We start from the raw sequence: 22,410 nt of genomic DNA on the forward strand, positions 1-22,410 counted from the left end.
AATGTAGGTACTGTGAGGGACAGTGATGGAGGAGAAGGTATAGATGTGATACTCGTCAGCATCCTTTATAGTATGGGGGAGTAAATACATATCTCATGGAACTGAAGTGAAATCACAATAGATATAATTTAAGAAAAGGTCTTTTTTTTGTTTGTTTTTTTTCGCAGAAATTGTTCCACTGTTGTCCTTAAGCGATGTCCATTATTGCAGCTCTTTCCCATTCAAATGAAAGAGACAGAGTTGCAAAGCCAAGCACAGCCCATACAAGCGATGCTGCGAGGCAAAAAAAAAAATCGCAATATGCTCTATCATTTGCCGTTCCCTCGGCGCTTCACCCATTGTTTTCAATGGGGCCTTAAAAGATATCACATGGCACTCATATCCCGTGCGGTGTGATGTTCCCATTGAAATCAATGGGTAATACTTGCGATCCTCTGAATCATGTGCCCTAGGATCGGAATTTGACAGACGCAATGCGAGGCGTTTTTTAAACACTTCACATCGGTGTGAAAAACACAAGTTAGCGAGCGTGATATTGCACTCACCTGTGTGAATACGGCCTAAAGGTCCTTTTTACACGCAAAGATAATCTTTCAAATGGCTGAAAGTTTTAGCAATGTATTTGCCTAAAGTGTTAATGGCTTTAATTGCAATAGAACTTTATCATTTTTATTTGCATGTAAAAGGACCGCCACTAGTTGTTTGCAGAGCCCAGCATGTGTTTAAACAAATGCTCAGTAGCAATGAGCGTGCGTGCTCGTCTATGGCTGATGCTCGAGCGAGCATTGGTCTTCTCGAGTAACTCATAACTCGTCCGAGCAAATGCGGGAGGGGGGGGGAAGAGATCTCTCTCCCCCTGCATTTGCTCGAATGAGTAATCAGTTACTCAAAGACTGATGCTCGCTCGAGCATCAGCCTTAAATGAGCGTGCTCGCTCATCTCTAATGCTCAGCTGTACAAACAGCTGCTGTCACAGTCCATTGTTCTCCTCCCGCTCACGTAAACATGGAGAACATCCTGCAGTCTATTGAAAGATGAATGAAATTCATTCAAATGGAATGTATTTGCTCAGGCTTTCAGCGGCTGAACGATAGATTTTATGTGACGTAAAATCCATCGTTGAAGCAAAAAGTGCACAATGCTGGCGTTTACATATGATTATTGCTCATGTTCAGTGGTTTGGATGAACTTTGAGCGATAATCATTGCATGTAAAAGGGCCTTAAAGTGTACAGTTCCTGAGGACTGTTTAGTTTGGACAATCTGTGTCCAATAAGGAGTTAGTGACAATGTAATATCACAATCTAGAAATCAATGCTGAGGATTATATTTGCTTCCGACATGACCAATTGATCTGAGCCAACAAGGGATGTAAGGAGGCACAACAACTTCCCCAGATTTGGTCACACTTATCAGGATATTTGCAGTATTTTTTTTTCTTATTTTAAGAGTATTTTTCAAATGAGATTGCCTGATGTATTGTGTCATAGATGTCTATAAAAGCAGATTCGGCATCCGAGGATTAATCTGGCGGAGTGCTGTTGCTCTTTGGGGGAGAAAAAAAAATGTAGGTATTAAAATGCAATAGTAATACTGGCGTTGTCTAGCAAACCAAGGGTCTGGGCGCAGATTGTGGAGAGCCTCTGCATGTAAATCCCAATTAAATTAGCACATGACCTTCTTGTGAGTTTTGGTGCGGCTTTTTAATGCAGATTTCTCTCATGGTGTTGCAGTAATTGAAATATGCAATGCAAATCCAAAGCTTTTGAACCATCTCCAGCGGTCCCATTGACGTGAATGGAGGAGAGGCATGGTATGCGATAAGGCTAAGGGATTGGTGAGGGTCCTAGCAGTTGAGCCCTCACTGATAAAGCTATTCTATGGATAGGGAATATCTTGCTATGATGGGAATACCCCTTTAATTCATTATCAAGCCGCAGCGCAGTCATGCGGTGACCACTGTGGTATCCGTCCCGTTATTGGACTCATGAATCCTCATCAATAGATTTTAACCATTTCCTATTCCGACAGAACAGTGGGGGCAGCACCCTAGTAAACTGCCCCAAATGCTGTTTGTGTTCAGTGTTGAGAATTCCTTCACTGCAGAATAAAAAAAATGCAAGTTCTGCAGAGAAATGGACAATAAAGAATGGCAGGGCAGGAAGGTAGATAAGGACCAGTGCTTAATAATACAAATGGAGTGCTAAACCCGGACTTGGCATCGTAATCTAATTAAACCCTTGTATGAATACAGCAGTATATACAGTAAAGTGGACAAAAAGCAAATGTAACAAATCACCTATATTTAGAATAAGATATATTTACTGTAAGGACAGGAACAATGACTACAATCTGGAAAAGGAGTAAATTCAAAGGAAAAAAAATCCTATACATGAATCTTAAGAAAGTAACTGGCAGGAGAAGTGAGCGACATGGAATACTTGTGACATTGGCATCGGTCAAGGGGTGGCACTTATTGGTATATTCACATGGTGCAGCTTGATGTGGCATTAAACATAGCATGTCTATACAGCCGTAGGCAAATTTCAAGAGCGATTATTGGGCTGGGAAAGTGCAATAAATCCCCCCCACACACGCCCCCCGTTATCACCACTGAAAGTGTCTGCAAATGGGCACGTGAACATCAGACATAGAGCAAGGTGGCCTGTTGCAATGAATTCTGTTTTATTCTTTTCCATCATGTGCGAGCATGACACTTACCTGGGGAAGAGGTGGCACCAGGATTCAGTATGCGAAGATGAGCTGGCGGAGGCAGTGTGGTGCCCTGGTGAATATTCTGCTAGAAAACCTTGGCTCCTGGCATTCATGTGGATGTTACTTGGGCACGCAGAGCAAGTACACGTATGCCCTAATGGCAGAGGCCTCTTTCAGCCACACTGCAAAAATGGACCAGAAACTGAGGAACGTGGTAGAGTTCAATGGGGTGTTCTGGCCTCCAAAGCTCTCCTGGTCTGAATCCAATCAAGCATCTGGTATTACAAGTACCATCCGTGGCGGCCCCACCTCACGATGTACAGGACCTGCTCTTTAGATTACCCACCTGCTCTGATCATCTGACATGGTGAGACCATCCTGCATCTGGGAGTAGGTTGCATGGTAATGTATTGTGCCCAGACAGTACTGCGCATGACTCCTGTTCTTGTTCATTAGACCCATGCACAATACTGCCCAGGTTTGGGACGGTTGCCTTTGCATTTATACCGCCCAGCATGCAGTAAGTAGCGTCTCCCCACTCGAGCTGTCAAACACCACAAGGGAGTGCTACACAATATTTAGGTAGGCGGTTTTAATGTTTATGGCTGATCAGTGTATATATATTTTGAAATATTACACCTCATGCAAAAACAAACCCTTTTAACTAAAATAAAGGATGAATAAATGAGAAATAAAAAAATGAAGTATATTTACACAGAGGTTTTTATACCTGGATTGGAAAAAATAAATGAACTAAACACAGGCTTTGGTTTTAGGACACAATTCTGGGTGATTTGTTACAATAAACCTTGTACAGAGTCCACATTGTTACCTGCATATTGTGGTGTTCACATACTACTACTTACCGTGTGAATTGCTGGGTAAAAGAATCAGTGCCATCGATTAATGTCACTTAGAGATGACAGTCGGGGATCAGAGGGGAGGGGGGGGGGGGGGCGGAGGTTCAGCTCCATGTCTGCAAATGGGTTTGTCAGAGGAATCTCGTTATATAACAAAACCTCAAGGCGGTTTTTAGCAGCCATGCCTTTAAAAATAGCAGCGTACGTTGTCTCCCTCCATACAAAAGACTCGCTGAAGGCTCAATTATTCAGGCAGTTCCTGAGCAGAATAGACAGGGGAGCATGACCAGCGGAGAACAGGCAGAGCCATTATCAATGCTGCAGGATCAGGCGCCAAAAGGAATAGCAGAGCTTTCTATGATCGATGGTCCTGGGAGACCTGGATGCACCCTGAAGAACCTCATGTGCTCTTCTCTTGTATTGACTACACTGGTCCCTGCATGTATTGGTGGTAACCCTTTGTCACACCTAAGTGACCATGAACAAACCTTATAGACACCATAGGGCACCAATTGTATCTGAACCCGGAGGCTTCTCTGGTCTGTCTTGGTCCAGCCAACATCCGGTAGTGTAGAAGGAATGGAATGTACCTACGGGAAATCATTGTATTTGTAAGACTAAGGGCTTAAACAGACGACCGTGTTTGCGGAACGTTCTGTGGGTGTAAAACGGGACGAAGCGCAGCCATTGATTTCACTGGTTTTATTCTTATGAGCCTGTCTCTCATGCAATATTCCTACATGTGAGAGAAGCATATTTTTTATCTTTATACCTGCCAAAAAAAAGATGGGTCATGCCCTATATTTCGGGTCTTTTTTTTTTGCACGTGCAGTAGTGCGGAGCTTGACCATGCGCAAATATGCTCCGTAGCGGTGAGCATATTTTGCACATGCGCTCATCTGTTGGAGTATGGTAGAACACTAGTGTGAATGAGACAATCAATGTATTTGAATTGCCGTGATGTACCACGTATTATACATGCGTTCGTCGTGCACATAATATACAATTCTAGTACGCTCTTGTGAATGAGCCCTAAAGGAAAGGCTTTTGCAGACGGGATGTTTTGCTGCATAAGACTTGACTCGCTCATGAGGCATGGCAGCTTAGCAGTTGCAGTTTTTCGGCTTGCTGGTTATCACAAAGGGAGACAATCTTACAACCTTCTAGAACAGATAGTCTTTGTAACAACTTGATACATTGACTCCTTATGGTGGCTGCCTGTCTTGGCTCTGTATCTGTGGGTACTGATGTCCTGCACTGCCGCAGCTTATTGCTGGGTTGGGCTACCTTCACACGGGCGAGCCGCAATATTGGGCCAAAAAACCTAGCTCTATATCTTGCTTGCCGCGCTGATTTCAATGGGAAACCTTACATCGCACTCGCATGCACATCACCCGGCATGTGATGTTGGATTGTCCTGTTGAAAACAATGGGCGATGCGTTCCGAGGGACATAAAAAATAGGACATGCTATGATTTATTTTTTACTTTACAGCATTGCTGTGAGGGAAAACATGGCCCAGGTCTTTGACTCCACTCAAAAGATCAGCGGCGTTCTTTGTACGAGCGTTGTGCGTCTCGCAACGCACAGATCTCATGTGAGCTTCACGCTCGTGAATGTAGCCTTACTTTCGCAGTAGCTGAGACTTCTCTCTCCACCTGCTTCTTTATCAGTCCTCTATTACAGCCTTTACTTCTCTTGGTCCTCGGTAGTTAGTCCATTACCCCATATCCTCACCATTGCCTAATTACTGTTGTGGAAATTCTACATTAATTGCTCAGGTTATGCGGCGTTCCTTACACCATTGCGGTCTTGGTAGTTCTGACACAAACAGGGACACTCCATTAACAGAATATGCCCAACAATACTTGGCACAGGGGTACTTGTCTCAGCGCTGTCAACGATAGGGAAAAGGCATAAAGAATGGTTGTGTGACCAATAACAGTGTAACAACCTGTCGTCGTGATCATACAGTCTGTGGTCCTTTAAGCCTAATGCCCATGGCTGGTTCTGATTCCAACTGCCAAATATCGCAGCGGAATCAGATCCGGCGCCCCCCCAGAGACCCTATACTCGCATCTCTGGTTTTGAAGCGAGAGTCTCTGCCAGCACGCATGCGCAGTGCAGCATATGACGCTCTGGCGGTGACGCTATACTTCCGCTGTGCTCACAGCGGAAGTATTGCGGGACGGACGGCTTCCATTGACTGCAATGGAAACCGCCCATGTCGTTTTCCGCACAAATTAGAACATGCCGCGATTCTCTTCCGCGAGCGGAAAATCACAGCTGCTTTCTGCTCGTGGGCATGAGATAGTCACTTTACATGGCATGTATATGGAGGGTTATTGCTGCAGCATTCTCAGCGGCTGTCTTACCGCAATTTCCGCAGCAGTAATCTGTCCATGGGCATTAGCTCTTAAGATGAGACAATTCTCATGTAAATGAGCAAGTGACGTCCCCACTAACTTGTTCAGGCATTGTTAGTTCAAAGGAGCATCGTTCAGTCCCTGTACAAGCGATATGGGAATGGGATGATTGCTGTTTATACTTAGCAGTAAGCAAACAAGCGAACTAATTTTATGTCTGCAGCGATTGAACAAGTGAACAATTATCGTTTGCCGTTCAGTCATTGACTCGCTTTAGACTGAACACATTCATTACGTATTGAAGAGATTGTACATTTTGAGATTAGAGTACTTTGGAAAAACTGCGCCACTCCAATGTCTGGTGGTGGTAGTCGTTTGCGACCCTAAAGGCTCCCTCCCTCCATGTTTTTCAGTTTTGCTTCTTTCAGTTGTGTGATATGCGTGTCAGTATCAGCCATCGTGTCCTTTGGCTGGGTCTTTTGCCACTGATCTGTCCAAGCATTCTAGATTTTTCTAGTGCCTCTGCTCACATTATATGGCCAAAATCTGTGAGTCTGACCCGGGTCATCTTGTCCTCCGTGAGCCTGAGCCCGGTCATCGTGCCCTCCAGTGATATAGCGGGTCTTATACGATCCAGGACTTCTCTGTTTGTTCCTCTCGCCGTCCAGGACATACCCAGCAGCTTTCACCAGCACTACAGCTCCAACGCATCAATCCTCCTATCGGCTCCCCTCGCAGTCCAGCTCTCGCATCCATACACGGCTCTGGGGAAAACAGTGGTTTGCACTACCTGCATTTAGTTGCTATACCGATATCCCTACTTTTCCAGATTTTGTCCGTGTTCAGCATCTCCCCAATGCCATCCTATGGTTTATCTGGCATAGATTTTCCAGCCTGGTCAAATTTTATTTTTTTTTTTTAATAACTCTTTATTAGGTTTTATAGTACAAAGTCCAAATTACAATAACCAAAACCCATAGACATTTCACAGTATATTGAGGAAAGGCACGAGGCAATCAGTATTGCTTTCTTGTATAGTCATACAATTCTCCATCATTGTATTAGACTATAGCGACTTGTAGGTGGATGTAGTTTATATCAGGTCACTCCTATTATTGTCCTATGCTGCCATGAAATATTCATAAACCTTCTGGGCACCGAGGTCACTCTGCACTCGATATTACACATGAATATTGGTGTTTTAAATGTAAATTTGCCTGGTATTGGTATGAAATTTGTATCCCAACCTCCATTAAGCTCTCACTGCCCCTTCATTTACTTCTCCCCTCTTAGTCTATTCTTAATCTACCCAACTGGCTTGCGTCATGTAGTTTAAGGTACCATGAGGTATCCTTGAATGGCTTCATACATTCTACGATCTCTTGTGTGGCGAAACATTCTTCAATGAACGCACGCCATTTTTAAAAAAAGCCTGAAGCCCGTGACTCCCCCCTATGTTCTAATTCCACTCTTTCCATACACAAATTGTTTGAGTTGGTGTGCTATGTCTGTGGGTGTTGGAGTTAGCGGCTGAACCCGGTTAGTTTTTGAGCCAAAGAATATGAAGTCTCAGACACATTCTATGCCCAATGTCTGTTAATGCAGCCCATTCAACAATGTGTCCCGATTCTCACTTTTTTAGACTCCATTCACATCTGCGTTGGGGCTTCAGTCATAATCCCATTCTGTTCCTCCCGTCTTGAAGCAGAGAAACAGAATTAAAACGGAAGTGAACTGATCAGTTTGTTCCCCGTTGATTTTGATGGGGTTTTTATAACACAGAAGGCGAACGGAAAGCTTTCAGTTTGCTTCCATTCGGCTACCTTTTTTAACTGAACAAATAATGCATCGTGCAGCGCTATTCCGGTTTTTCTTATTTTTCCGTACACTCAAGCACTCCCTGCAGCAGGCTGTTATATACAATATAGAAGGTTATGTGCTGATTCCTAAATTACTGTATCTCTGTTTTGTGGTACCTTGTCTGTTCTCCACTTTGGTTAAAAACGCCAACATTATGGCCTGAAATGTCAGGGGGATGAGGAAAGCTACCAAACAATACGCTATATTTTCGTGGTTAAGTAAACCTCAACCAGCTATTGTGTGTCTTGAGACTCGCATGGTAAAGGACAAAGATCCGTTATTACAAAAGTCATGGATGCAATATTGCTACCCTTCAATGTATGCCACACGTGGGAGGCGTAAGTAGACTCCTATGGCAGGTTTATCTCCTTACTATGCTCTTGTTCTGGCCCTCTGATTCTGGTTTCTCTAAATATACCCCTTCCATATTCAGCTGAGATTAAAAAATATAAAAAATAAAACTTATTCCGCAGCGCTTACAACCTTGAGCCGGCTACCTGACGAACTTGCAACCTTCAGGTCGTAGGCGAGAGCTTACACTCTGCGCCATGTGAGGCTCAATATATAATTTGTATCTGCATGCCTTGTAGTCCTTAGTCTCCAACCATAAGAACATCGTAACGATCCACCTCCTTACTGAGACAAATGTCATTCCAGAACAATTTCTGAATCGGCAGAACCTACATCTTACATAGAATCATAGAATGGTAGAGTTGGAAGGGACCTCCGGGGTCATCGGGTCCAACCCCCTGCTCAGGGCAGGATCACTAAATCATCCCAGACAGATATTTGTCCAGCCTTTGTTTAAAGACTTACATTGAAGGAGAACTCCCCACCTCCTGTGGTAACCTGTTCCACTCATTGATCCCCCTCAGTGTCTAATATCTAATCTGTGTCTCCTCCCTTTCAGTTTCATCCCATTGCTTCTAGTCTTTCCTTGTGCAGATGAGAATAGGGCTGATCCCTCTGCACTGTGACAGCCATCAGATATTTGTAGACCGCTATTAAGTCTCCTCTCAGCCTTCTCTTCTGCAAGCTAAACATTCCCAGATCCTTTAACCGTTCCTCATAGGACATGATTTGCAGACCGCTCACCATCTTGGTAACTCTAGTTGGCCTCCATATAGTTTTTGCACCTCATCCCAATTAAGTTGTTTTCCGTTTGAAGCATGGTCAATATGGCTGGGTTCACACGGGACCGAAATCCCGCCGAAATCTCGTGGAATGACTGCACGGAAAAAGACGCAAGATTTCCGTTGGATAAGCGCAGCTTAAAACCCCGTGGCCTCTAGCTGCAGATTTTGGAGCAGCTTTGCTGTCTGCATTCCGCTGCAGTTATCTCTCCTGATAGAAAGGAAAGGCGCCGCTGCAGAAACGGAGAAAGAATTGACATACTGCATCTTTGATTTCTGCGCTGCATGGCAATTTCAGCATGGCTTGGCCGCAGCTTGTGGACAAGATTTTTGCAAGGAGGCCATGTCTGCCTTTGAACAGCTCCGGAGACTGTAATGAGCCCTCCTGGTTTTCCCAATAAGTTCCCAATGTCAATGACATGGGTATAAGTGATATGAAACGGCGCCACCTATTGAAAGGCAGTAATACCTAGAGTCAATGTTAGACTCTTTATACAAGCCTTGCAACAATGACCAGGAATTGAAAGTAAAGTCAGAGCCCAACCCCCACTCCTCCTTAAAAAGAAAAGATTCATAATATAGCAGGCAGAGAGATGGTCACCATCTTTTTGCAGTTCTCACCTAGGGCAACATAAGGCAGTGCCTATTGCACTGATCACAGTGATACGTCTGCTGTGCGGATCTGTGCTGTTATTTGGGTTGAAACTTGCATTTTATTAGTAGCAGCCAGAGACAGAACTAGTCCTGCATATTCATGAGCTGCAGCCACACCCACCCCACCCTCCAGCCAATGATTGGCAGCTCTATCTCTATACACAGTAATAGGCAGTGAGCTGTCAATCATTTGCTGGCTGGCAGGGTGGGTGTAGCTCGTCTGCAGCTTATGAATATCCAGGACTACTTCAAGTAGTCCTGTATGCATGTGCTGCTACTTATAAAACGCAAGTTTCTCAAAGTACTGCACAGATCCACACAGAAGACATAGCACTTATGCTGCCTTCAGGGTTGCAAAAATATGGTAAGTGTCTTTATTAATGCCCCCTTTATATTCCCTGTTAGCAATAGCGCCCTCTCTGTGACTCAGCTTTGCAATAGTGCCCCCCATCCTCTTGCAACGCGCAGCCATCACTCCAAAACCTCTGGCGGCCACAGTAGAAAACTGTTCTTTGCTTATGCAGGACTGTTGAACACCTTGTGATCTCTGCAGAGCATAACCCAACTCCTCTCCGCAGTCTCCTGCACACACTATACTGAGAGCTGGAGCTGGGGAGGAGTGGAGTCCTGCTCTGCACCATCCACGTGTGCTGTAAATCACTGCAGAGTTGTAGAATTGGGGTTCATACAGTCTACTGATTTTGTATACATTGACAGCTGATTGACCGCTATCTCCCTGCGCACAATGAGACCGCTGTCAATTAGTAGCTGGAAATTGAGGCTAGCTTGAATCTCATGAATATCCAGGACTACTTCTTGTAGTTCTGTGTGTGCTGCTACTGAAAAAATGTAAGTTTCCGACAAACTACTCAACAAACACATAAATGAGAGCATGCCCCTTACTATCTTATGTCGGTCTCTGAGAGGGCAGCATAAAGGGTGGAGACAGATTCCCTTTAAGGCCATTAAACTATTGTTCCCCCACTCTTTAATTGCAAAGCTTAGTTAGACCACTGGCATAGATGTTGATACTTCCCTCTGCTTTGTCTTTTACAGTGCTGCCATTGGTATCGGTTTCTACGGCAACAGCGAAACCAATGATGGCGTCTACCAGCTGACGTATTCCCTGGATGATGCCAATCATACCTTAGCAGGAATTGACACTCTGGTAAGTGCCAAGAAATAAATATGTTCCTCTCCGTACTGGCCATAAATTGTGGAGAGACATATGTGCAGCATTTGGCCATATGTCTTCGGGGAATTTTTTTTAAATTTGTGGCTGGCGGAAATTTATAATACTGGCAGCTGCGGCTGGAAATGCAGTAGAGCCCAAACGGCACAATAGCTGGACTCGCTTCTGTAAGATTCCTATGGACTGTGACTAATAGAGAGAGAAAATGTGTTGCAGAGTACGGAGGGGTCTGTTCGGAGCCATCTGTCAGACAGAGGAGAGACGAGGCGACTGTAAGAAGCTATAGAGCGGGAGTGGTTATATTAGATGCAAAGCAAGACCAAAAACACGAACGCCTGCCCATGGTCAAGAGTGTTGCTGATTCTTTTCTCAACCACGTAACGCTCCAAGACTCGGGCCTCCCTCACACAGACGTTTTTTTACAGCGTTTAATGCGGCTTTTTCAGCGCCACGCAAAACGCTGTACAACACTCCCAGTTATTTCAATGGGGCTGTTCACACAAGCGTCAAAACACAGAGTCTTCCACGCTTTGTTTTGACAGCGATGCATGTTCTATCTTGATCCGTTTTCAGCCGTGCGTCGCCCATTGAAATGAATGGGAAGCAGTTTCTCCTGCGCTTCTGGCAGGCTGCCGGGCACCTGTCATTGCCGACGGAGCATCTTTTGTTAGTGATGGGGTTTGAAGACCTCACCTCCAGCAACAGATTGCTCTGATTGACTCATCCAGCACTCGAGGAACCAATCACAGCCATTCAATGAATGGCTGTGATTGGTGCATCCAGCATTGGCTCTGATTGGCTGAGCTGATGGCGCTCAGCCAGTCAGAGCAATCGCTTGCTGAAGGCGGGGTCTTCAATGACAAGTGTCCAGAAGCCTGCCCGTAGCTCCAGAGAGCAGCGGCGGGGACCTGGATGGCACCTGCTAGGTGAGTATTGATTTTTTTTTTCAGCTTCCTTGGCTGTGTTTTCAGCTGTGCTGACATGTCTGGCAAAATGCATGCCAGTGCTGCTGACACCGCAGTAAGCACAGCGTTAAATGCTGCGTTTCTGCAAAAGTCTTTGTGAGGGAGGCCTTAGGGCACATTCTAATGGGCGCATGCGTATTTTGCTCTGTGAACACGCACAGATTCACGGGCTGAAATGCACTAATGCCTTTATTTTTCTGCCTACGAATAGTCCTACATGAAATCCCATTGATTTTGTGAGTAAATGCGTAGCGGATATGCAGGTTTCCTTTCCATTAATAGGACATGCTGTGTGTGGGGTTTTTTAAACCTCAAGGGGTATTTTCTATCACGGACTTTATGGTATATTTATAGGATATTCTGCTGCTATCTGATAGGTGGGACCTGCCTCATCCCAAGATCTGGTCGCCCCCTCCCCCCATCCCAGCCATATATGGTGGCCAAGGTGATGAGGACTGTCTTACATGGTTTCTGTAACCCCATAGAAGTTGTGGATTCGCCATGGATTTCACCCCCTCATTTGAAGTGAAGATGGATAGGAGGGAGGGGGGGGGGGTGGTAAGGGGAGCGAGGGATGGATGGTTACATGTAGACATAGTCTTCTCTACAGTTGGCACATTATAGACTTCTGCTGAAATCTGCTTTAGTAGTGACTTCCATAGCTTAGTGTTGCTTGCAGCATCCGATACCGCTGCTTTATGGGTTTGTCGATTGACTCATTATATAGACTTACTGCACTAAGCAAAGAGCTTATTTAATTCCCTTGCAGGAGGATGTGAAGTGCAGTATCCAGAGCAGAACCTATTAAGTCTGTGGGTAATCGCCCTCACCTCTCATTTCCTCTCTCTCCAGACCACAGCACATTCCCCACCCCCTCTGTCTGTCTCTCTAGCGTGCCCGCAGCTTTAACCCAACAGCTGGGCATCTTGGCTCCCTCCTCCACTGCTTTCTAGCCATCAGACCTTAATCCTCAACTCCTGGGGATGTTTTCGTAGCTGCAGCCTGTGAATTACCTACTCAGCATTGGCAGAGGAAGGGGTGAGGACATCCAGACCCTTAGTAAGGGTAGCCCATATAGCTGGCATTGTTCAGTCATTCCCCTCGCATGCCAGTTGTAAAAGCTTGTGGGCATCTTTTAAACAAAACTGTTCTTCAGAATCTCTGCAGTTTATGATCTTGGGTGCGGCTGGACTAGGAGAATTTCTCCATTTAAGCACACCTTATTTTATTTTTTTGTCTAAATCAAAAGTAGGTATTAATATCTGAAACATTTTAAGCATCTTATAAGGAGATGGGGGCATTTTGCTTGCTTTTCGGCAGCCTGTAGTTGGCCTCTCCTCGCCTGCAGGGAGAGGAGGGGGACGCAGCTGCAGTTAAGTGTTTCAGTTAAGGGGAGCTGCAGGAAAGTGATGTCTCACTGACCTAGATCACACAGCACTGACATCACTGGGGTGTCTATTAGGTGCCCTAGGAAAACTTGGCAAATGTTTGCAGCACAGGCTGTGGCTCCTTTGGATTCTAATGCTGTGCTACCCTGTGAATGGAGGGTAGCACTACAACCCCATCACTTTTCACCCAAACACAGTGCTTTTATATATGTTTGTGACTCATACTAAAGCCCTTTCCCATTTGTATGAATGGGAGCAAACTGTTCTATTAATGATACCTCATCTAGGAAAACATTTTGGAGGGTTCTCGCTCTAGGTCAGTGTTTCCCAAAGTCCAGTCCTCCAGCACCCCAACAGGTCATGTTTAGAGGATTTCCTCAGTATTGCATATGTGATGTAATCAGAGGTGTAACTTGAAGCTCCTGGGCCCCAATGCAAAACCTGTAACGGGGCCCCCAACTGTAATGGTTTATTCATAGTACTGGGCTCCCTATATAGAGAGATGCCTTATGGGCCCCCTAAGGTACCCTGGGCCCGGGTGCAACCGCATCCTCTATAGTTACACCAGTGGATGTAATTGTCAATGTCTCAGACATTGCCACATGTATTGGATATCTTGAAAACATGACCTGTTGGTCCACGAGGACTGGAGTTGGGAAAGACTGCTCTAGGTGATCCAAGCAGGGAGAGACTGCTGTGATACCCCTCCCCATGACTCTCGTCCAGCAACTAGGTAGGTCAACGGTGAAAGGGCAGAAAAACCTTTTAAGGTTCCAGGTTATGTATTAGAAATGAGTTAAAAAGATATATCAGTCAACATATATATATAGTTATAGAAGTGATTTATACAGACAACACTTTTTTTTTTTTCTTTAGAAAATACTGTATGTAAAATGTTACTTCTACTTTTACATCTCATTTTGGGTTTGTAATCTTCTCTATATATAAAATTGAATGTATGTCTGTATGCGTGCGTGTCTGTTTGTCCTTTATGCGCTACTACACCATTCATCCGATCGCCATGAAACTTTGGGAAGTTGTTGAGTACACTCCTGGGAAGATTATAGGCATAGTACATTTATGCTACGATAAATGGCGCACATGCGTGCGTCGTCGACAGTTACGACCCCCCCCACGTAGATCGTTCGATTTCCATCATTGCCACTAATTTTCTCGCTTCCCAATGTCATAGAAACGTGAAATTTGGCACGAGCATTGATTATGTCATAAATAGGAAAAGTTAATGGGTCCCAACTCGATTATTCAATTGTAAGCGCCAAAGAATTAGCGTCCAAATTTTACATACGGAATTTGCGTGCGTGTCTGTTTGTCCTTTATGCGCTACTACACCATTCATCCGATCGCCATGAAACTTTGGGAAGTTGTTGAGTACACTCCTGGGAAGATCATAGGCATAGTACATTGATGCTACGATAAATGGCGCGCATGCGTGCGTCGTCAGTTACGACCCCCCCACGTAGATCGTTCGATTTCCATCATTGCCACTAATTCTCTCACTTCCCGATGTTGTAGAAACATGAAATTTGGCACGAGCATTGATTGTCATAAATAGGAAAAGGTAATGGGTCCCAACCCAATTATTCAATTCTAAGCGCCAAAGAATTAGCGTCCAAATTTTACGTACGGAATCTAATTTTCTCGCTTCCCAATGTCATAGAAACTTGAAATTTGCCATAAGCATTGAATATGTCATAAATAGGAAAAGTTATTGGGTCCCAACTCGATTATTCAATTGTAAGCACCAAAGAATTAGCGTCCAAATTTTATAAATGGCGCGTGCATGCGTCAACAGTTACGACACCCCCCCCCCCCCCCACGTAGATCGTTCGATTTCCAGCATTGATTATGTCATATATAGGAAAAGCTAATGGGTCCCAACTCGATTATTCAATTCTATGCGCAAAAGAATTAGCGTCCAAATTTTACGTACGGAATCTAATTTTCTCGCTTCCCAATGTCATGGAAACGGGAAATTTGGCACGAGCATTGAATATGTCATAAATAGGAAAAGTTAATGGGTCCAAACTCGATTATTCAATTCTAAGCGCAAAAGAATTAGCGTCCAAATTTTACGTACGGAATCTAATTCTCTCACTTCCCAATGTAATAGAAACTTGAAATTGTGTGTGGGCTAGATTTGGAGAATCCGTGCTTCTCACTTGGACAACTGTATGTGGCCAGCTCACGCGTCGGAAAACCTTCGGATTTATTCGTGTACGCACCAGACGGAAAAACAAAAAATATTGTGTATCCACAAGCACTTGATTAAATACATAGAATTAAAACAACATAAGACACAATGTAAATTCAATGTTATAAGAACGAGTTTCCTTGATTTTCCTTTCTTCTGATGTTGCAGCAACACGCGACGGGTAAGCTAGTATACATATAAATATTAGTAATGAGCAGAGATGACAATACGTGAACATTCTTAAGTCACAGGTTACGTGTATAAAGACATTTCAAGTGTACGGTATGACACTGTTGGGATAACTTTGGTATATACGATGGTATTATGGAAAAGTCAATTAAAAAAGTTATTCGTTAGAGGGAGATTCTAGTAGTGATCAGCGGTCCTTTGGGAGCTGTGGTACCAGATACAATCACAACTGTTTGTACAGCACTGTGATATTTTATATACTCTTTGTATGTAACAACTGGGCCTTATTACACACTGTGCTGCTGTTAATGGACTTCTGACTTTCCAACAGGTGTCTGGCACCAGCTACAAGCTGAAAGAAAGCCTGGAACAGCACCTGCTGCGTCTCAATGAGATATTTGCAGAACATGGAGATTACGTCCAGACGCTGCGATTTATGCAGATCATGGCCAATAATGTTGTTGCTCAGCTCTCCACACTACCAAACTGGCAAATGACAAGCAGCAACCTTTCCTTGATTGCCCGGCAGGCTAGCGTCATCGAGTATTACAGGTAGGACGGATATACAGCACATAGTATGTGTAGTCCTGACTAAAGAGGACTTTGAAGGGGTATTCCGGTTCATTGTATCATGAAAAGGAACAGGAAGTTGTTGGGGGGGATGAAGAGGAGCTTGATGGATTTAGTGGCTGAAGACCACGGGCTTAGCGATATTCCACCGCGGTGAGCACCAATATCACCGCGATTTTCTGCGATTAACCTATCATGATAGGTTCACCGCGGCAAATCGCAGCATGCCGCGATTTGTAATGCGAGCAGGAACTCATGAGCGAATTTCTGCTCGGCGATATTGGGCTGCTCTTTCCATAGTTATCCTATAGAAAGCGTTCACTCCGTTACACACGCTCAGATTATTGACACGGGAAACACAGTGAAATATCTCCCGTGGACAGGAGACCTTAAACACTGCAGCACACAACTCTCTCCTGTCTTCATTCTTTGTTACAATGTATCAGTGCATGCAGAGTGTAGTGCGCTAAACCACCTGCACTCCGGGCTGATGCATTTTAACAACTCCCCTCAGGGGTCTGAAGGTAAACAGTTTCCATTCACTGATGGCAATCGATATTGAAAAAAGTGAGAGATTTAAGAACAAAAAGTGTATTAGAAAGTTTGTATGACTTTCATATTGCCCATATATCATACTGGGCCATATTGACGTTATTGGCTAGAGCCACTACAAAGAGCAGGAGTCACATCAGGGGAAATATGTAAGTGCCACTAGCTTCTGTCTCTGACCTCAATTTCCCACATGGTCATGCCCAGGATGGCTGTGCTGTAAATAATAATGCCCAGTGCCCACCCCGAGATGAAACAATAGTATCAGCTGTATCCCGCTGTGAATCCCTGATCAGGCTCATTGTTCTCTTTCAGCATGCTGTAAGACACGGATCAGCGACTCATTAACGAAAACTGCAGGATGTCCAACGATTATCGCTCAAAGGACGGCTTTGAGTGATTTTTGAGTGAGAATCGTTGTCTAAACCAGCCTTAAGCGAGCCTTCACACTTGCGATACAATCACGCGATGCCAGAATGAGTGAAAATGCAGAATTATGAAACCAATGATTTTCAATGGTTTCATTCCCATTTGTGATGTTTTCACTCATGCGATGTGTAGTGAAAAAAAATTGCTACGTTTCTTGTAGTTTTATTTTTTTTTCCATCGCCCATGTTTCCCTACGGATCCTCCTTTTTTTTTCATCTCATCGCAGCGCACGAACTTGCGTTTTTTTGTGCGATGCATCTTTAAGATTAGAAAGTTCTATTGACTTTCACACAAAGTCACAGCAAAATCGCGTGAGAGAATGGCGAGCACCAGCGATATTTTTGCGAGAAAAGCAGCGCTATCACTCAAAAATCGAAGGAACAAAGATGCGATTTTTCTCTCGGCAAAATCGCAACCCCCCCAGTGTGAAGAAGGCCTGAAGGCTTTATTCATGCAAGATCTGTATGAAAACTGGGTAGACGCGTTTTGCTGTAATACATAAGTAAAACAGACACAGCTCAGAAAATTGTGCAAAATTAGTGCGTTGCGAGACGCAGGAATACGAACCACATACATTTGAACGGGGTCATACACATGAGCGATGCCACAATGCGATGCAGGAAACACATCGCAGTATGTTCTATATTCTTGCAATATCGCTCATTGTTTTCAAAGTAACAGGAGAACTCAGCGATCGGGATGCAAGGGTGGGAGGCTGTTTTCACATGACAACGCCTCACATCCTGCGGGCTTTTACACGGTGTGAAGTGCGATATCGCTCTTGCCCGTGTGAAACTAGCCTTATGTTGAATATTGGCCCGATGAAGCTGCTGGTTGAGGTGGAGAAACGTGTTGCCTGTATTGTGAAACTGTCTGGAATAAATTTATTATTGCTCCATGTAAATGAAGCTGAACGAGCGCTGATTGATTCGTAAAAAGTAGATCAGCGCCCATTCCTGGTAGAAAATCTGCTGGTGTTACGGGTTCGCGCTGATTTGCTTTAAATGGCATTTTTTTGCATGCAGATATCCGCACACATTGCTATCAATGTGATAGCAATGTTGCCGATCGGCGCGGATTCCGCGGCAAATGAAGCATGCCGTGTTTTTTTCTCCCGCGCATGAAAAACGCAAATCATTTAAAATGCCATCCGCGGGTGCACAAATCAATTTAATGGACCCGCGGATGGCAATGATTCCCTATGGGCAAAATCCGCTGCAGATTCCACGGCAGAAATCCGCTACAGAATCCGCAATTCCGTTTACCCAGTAGACATGAGGCCTTAGGGTGGCAGAAAGCTTGGTGACATTTTCACTGCGGATTCCGCCTCTAAAACTGCGGCAAGAATCTGTAGCCATTCTGCCGCAGATCGTGCTGTGGATTCAGCCTGGACAATGTGTCAGAAATTTGGCACACAAATTTTGCTCCTTTACGTACTGATCCATGTGAGGGACATGCCGCTGCACGCGGAAACACATTGGAAACTCCACCTGCAGATTTTACATCCATTTACAGGGATGAATCCACAGCAAAATCCGTGGCAGAATAGCTGCAGATCTAACAGCGACTTCTGCATTGGATTCTGCTGTATGAACGTAACCTCAGTGCCTCTGACAGTTATGGGGGCAGAGCCGTATTCTGTGCATGGAATCCAGCTAAAGTGGATATTTGGGAGAAGCATACAGAGGAGTAGGCGGTCCGCCAGCTGCTGTTAGCCCGTCAATTATTGACAACACTGACGATTTAGCTGTAGTGTTCTCGTGTAAGGGCTATGATGCGCACTCCAGTGTAAACTTGTGTTGTCAGTGATCCTGAAATATCCAGGCACTGCTGAATTTGGTATAGGCGCTTCTTCAGAATGCTGTGCCCCCTGCAGTTGCAGGTTATGGTCTTTTTAAACGGGACGAGCTGTGAGGCAAACGATGCCCGGCTGCTCGCCCCTTTGCTGTGCCACAGGATCGAGTATTGCTGGCATCGCTCACAGCGCTGATGGAATGGAGGTGGAGCGTTCTTCCCCCTCCCACCTCCATTAACCGTAAGCAGACACTCGATCAGAAGTGAGCGACTGCTCTTTACACTGAACGGCATGTCATACAGGGTTCTGCATGCTGAAACTGAACAATTCTCATGGGAAAACCGGAATCTGAATGATCGTCCCGGGCAAAAAAGCCATTAGGTGGTCACCATCTAGGTGCGGCACAGTTGGTTATGAGGCTTTCTACACAAGTTGTCTTTCTTTTTCAGATGGCTTTCGTACCTATTTTTATTCATCTTTGACCTGGTCATCTGTCTCTTGACATGTTTGGGACTGGCCAAGCGTTCAAAGTGTCTCCTAGTTACGTAAGTACAAAATATAGATTGTCTTGTTTTGATTAATTGAATAAAATGGAGCAGTAAAAACCATTTTTATATTAAAGCGCCACCTTTTATGAGGGTAACTTATCTACCAGTGATTGCTCCTCTGGGCCTGCCAACCAGAATTGTCATAAGGGCATTGTGTGGAACTAAGGCTGCTTTCACATCTACGCTAGGAATTCTGCTTTCCTGTTCCGTTTCGGGAGCAGGAAAGGGGAATCCCCGAAGCCGAACAGTTCCGTCTCTGAACGGAACCTAACAGCGCCGGGCGGACCTCCTGGACTATAATGGGGTCCGCCCGCTTTCCTTCCAGCTGACCAGCTTTTGGATGAAAGAAAAAACGCTGCATGCAGCGCTTTTTCTAACTGCATTTTCAGCTGTCTGCAACAGGACCTCCAGCCGGAGGCGCCGACGCGGATGTGAAACCACCCTAAATCTCTCTCCATATTAATGTCTGCTAACTAACGTTGCAGTGATTTGCAGGTGAAGTCGATGTGGATATTGACGTGTTTAGTGGCATTGGTTTAGATCTATATAGAACTGTAAAGAGGCAGGTTCTTTTGTATTGTGCAGAAATAAAGAGCAGAAGCAAAATTCAATTGCAGCATATGAAAACTGTACAAATTTACATATTAACACTCCATGAGAGGGCGCTAGACATAGATGTTGCTCCTTTACCGTTCGCACCAGCAATAAAGTGGGAAGGGAGACTTAACTTGTCCATCAGAGCCCTGGTCTGCAGTCTGGACATAGTAGTCTTCATCATCTGGTCAAGTAGGAGGAGATTCCCTCCCGCACAACAGTGCCTTCACTTGGCTGCCCTCTAGATGGGGATGAGTGTCAGTCATCACGGGTGCAGTGACCAGAGACTATGCTCCTAGAATCCTAGAATGGTAGAGTTGGAAGGGACCTCCAGGGTCTTCGGGTCCAACCCCCTGCTCAGTGCAGGATTCACTAAATCATCCCAGACAGATATCTGTCTGGCCTCTAAAGACTTCCACCACCACTCGTGGTAACCTGTTCCACTCATCGATCCCCCTCACTGTCTAATATCTAATCTGTGTCTCCTCCCTTTCAGTTTCATCCCATTGCTTCTAGTCTTTCCTTGTGCAAATGAGAATAGGGCTGATCCCTCTGCAGATGTGAGATCTGGCCAGGTCTGCAGAGTTTCTCATGTGGGCTCTAGGCCCATCTCTCACCCAACTCCTATCTGATGTAGCAGCCACCATAGCAGGGCCCCTTCAGCGCTCCTCTCCATCATGGGCTTGAAAGCCTACTATGCACGAACTCAAATGACAGCCGTTAGCGCTTATATTCAGGGCCTCTCCTGCAGCAAGTGTCAAGCTAGCCATGTCACATACAGAGGCCGGGACTTTTTCCTTGCCCTTTTTATATTGGTAGTACAACAGCAGCATTACGCAGCCAGCAGGGTAACTGTGCCACCGCTACTGCCTAAAAGACCAATACTTCCTGGCATGAATGCTCCCAAGCATGAGGGAAAGGCATACGCAGCTTGGCAGCGACCCCTGCTTGCTCTTCACAAGGGGTGAGATCTCTGGCAGAGGGCGAATGCCTCCACTACCTCATTCACACGGCATAATTATGCCATGCATCTGAGCGTCAGATCCATCCCCAAATCTGCTATGAAACTTGCACCATTTTAGCCCATGTGAACAATCCCTTACATGATAACACTGAACAATTAGAGCAGTGGGGCAGGAAGTGTTGTCACAGGAACAGAGGCAGAAAAGCTCTTCTCACAGGAGGCCTCTAGGGCCCAAATACTCTTGAAGGCTAGTTAGGGGCGAGTTCTGTTCTGCCTGAAGTTAATTCTGGAATATTGCCTACTCAATAAGGTCAGATGTGCTCTTGTCACTCAATCTTCAAGAACGGACAGCACTGATGCTTCACCTCTAAAATCAGTATGCGGATCTAGCAATTATCTACTATAAATACATTTGCTTCAGTCATCTGTCAGCACAACAGCCACCGATATTGGGATGTCCTCCATGACCGATCTCTATCAAAGGACCTGCCGTGACTGGAGTAGCAGGGAGATAGTATAACACTGTGCACAATGAGGTTTATGTATCGCTCTCTAGGATATTGAATATTATATGGGGAAGTAGCGATCCTGGCAGCCGAAGGCAGAGGGCACATGTCACCTCAATCATGTTGGGTGCTGCTGAGCTTGGCATGACATAGTTTAATATTAAACAGTATATTTATATATAGGCAGAACCACCCGCCCGTTCAGGTAGGACAGCATAGCAGAAGAGATGCGTATTGTATCAAGTCTCAGATCTAAGCTGCACTGCATTGGCTTCTACACGGAACGACAATTGTTCAGATTCTCGATGGATCGCCGGAATCCGAATGCTTGTCTCGTGTAAATGCATGCATCAACCATAAGACTAATGAGAAGTCCTTCTCTTCTCGCTCATTGTTCAGTTACTGCATGCAGAAAACAGAATGATGTATCATTCCATGTAAACTGGTAGTTCACTTATGAACGGAGATGGGCAGCTGGAATGATCCTCTTTGCTTCCGTTCACTAGTGCTGATCGCTCCAGTGTAAAAGCACAGGAACGATCATCACTGGGACGACCTGTCCGACATCTGGTGCCCAACAGGTCGTCCCATGTAAAAGCACCCTACAGTTAAATGCAGAGATGAAGCTGCGGTGCATGATTTTAGAGCTTGCTATAGAATGCACAGCTTTCTGGCATTTTTATGCGAGGGTCAGTAAAGAAATGCAGGATCTATAAGGGAAAAAAGCCTTAAAATAAGGCTGAATACAGCCATCTGAATAAGGCCTTAAAAGGGGTTGTCCAGGGTTAGAAAAATCTGGCTACTTTCTTCCAAACACAGCGCCACCCTTGTGTGTGGAATTGTAGCTCGGCTTCATTGAAGTAAATGGGAGCTAAGCTGCAATACCAGACACAACCAATGGACAAGGGTGGCGCTGTGTTTA

General features: G+C 45.0%; 1 protein-coding gene across 1 annotated transcript in view; it reads left to right on the forward strand.

Annotated features, from left to right (window-relative positions):
• Window positions 1-22,410, forward strand: part of TTYH2 (tweety family member 2) — an 89,870-nt gene that overhangs the window by 44,598 nt on the left and 22,862 nt on the right. The window contains exons 3-5 of the mRNA XM_066586215.1: window positions 10,644-10,755; window positions 15,865-16,085; window positions 19,326-19,421. Coding sequence (XP_066442312.1) covers window positions 10,644-10,755; window positions 15,865-16,085; window positions 19,326-19,421 — 429 coding nt within the window. The remainder of the gene's footprint in view (window positions 1-10,643; window positions 10,756-15,864; window positions 16,086-19,325; window positions 19,422-22,410) is intronic.

This window comes from Eleutherodactylus coqui, chromosome 13 (assembly GCF_035609145.1).
Source record: "Eleutherodactylus coqui strain aEleCoq1 chromosome 13, aEleCoq1.hap1, whole genome shotgun sequence".
Lineage (NCBI taxonomy): Eukaryota > Metazoa > Chordata > Amphibia > Anura > Eleutherodactylidae > Eleutherodactylus > Eleutherodactylus coqui.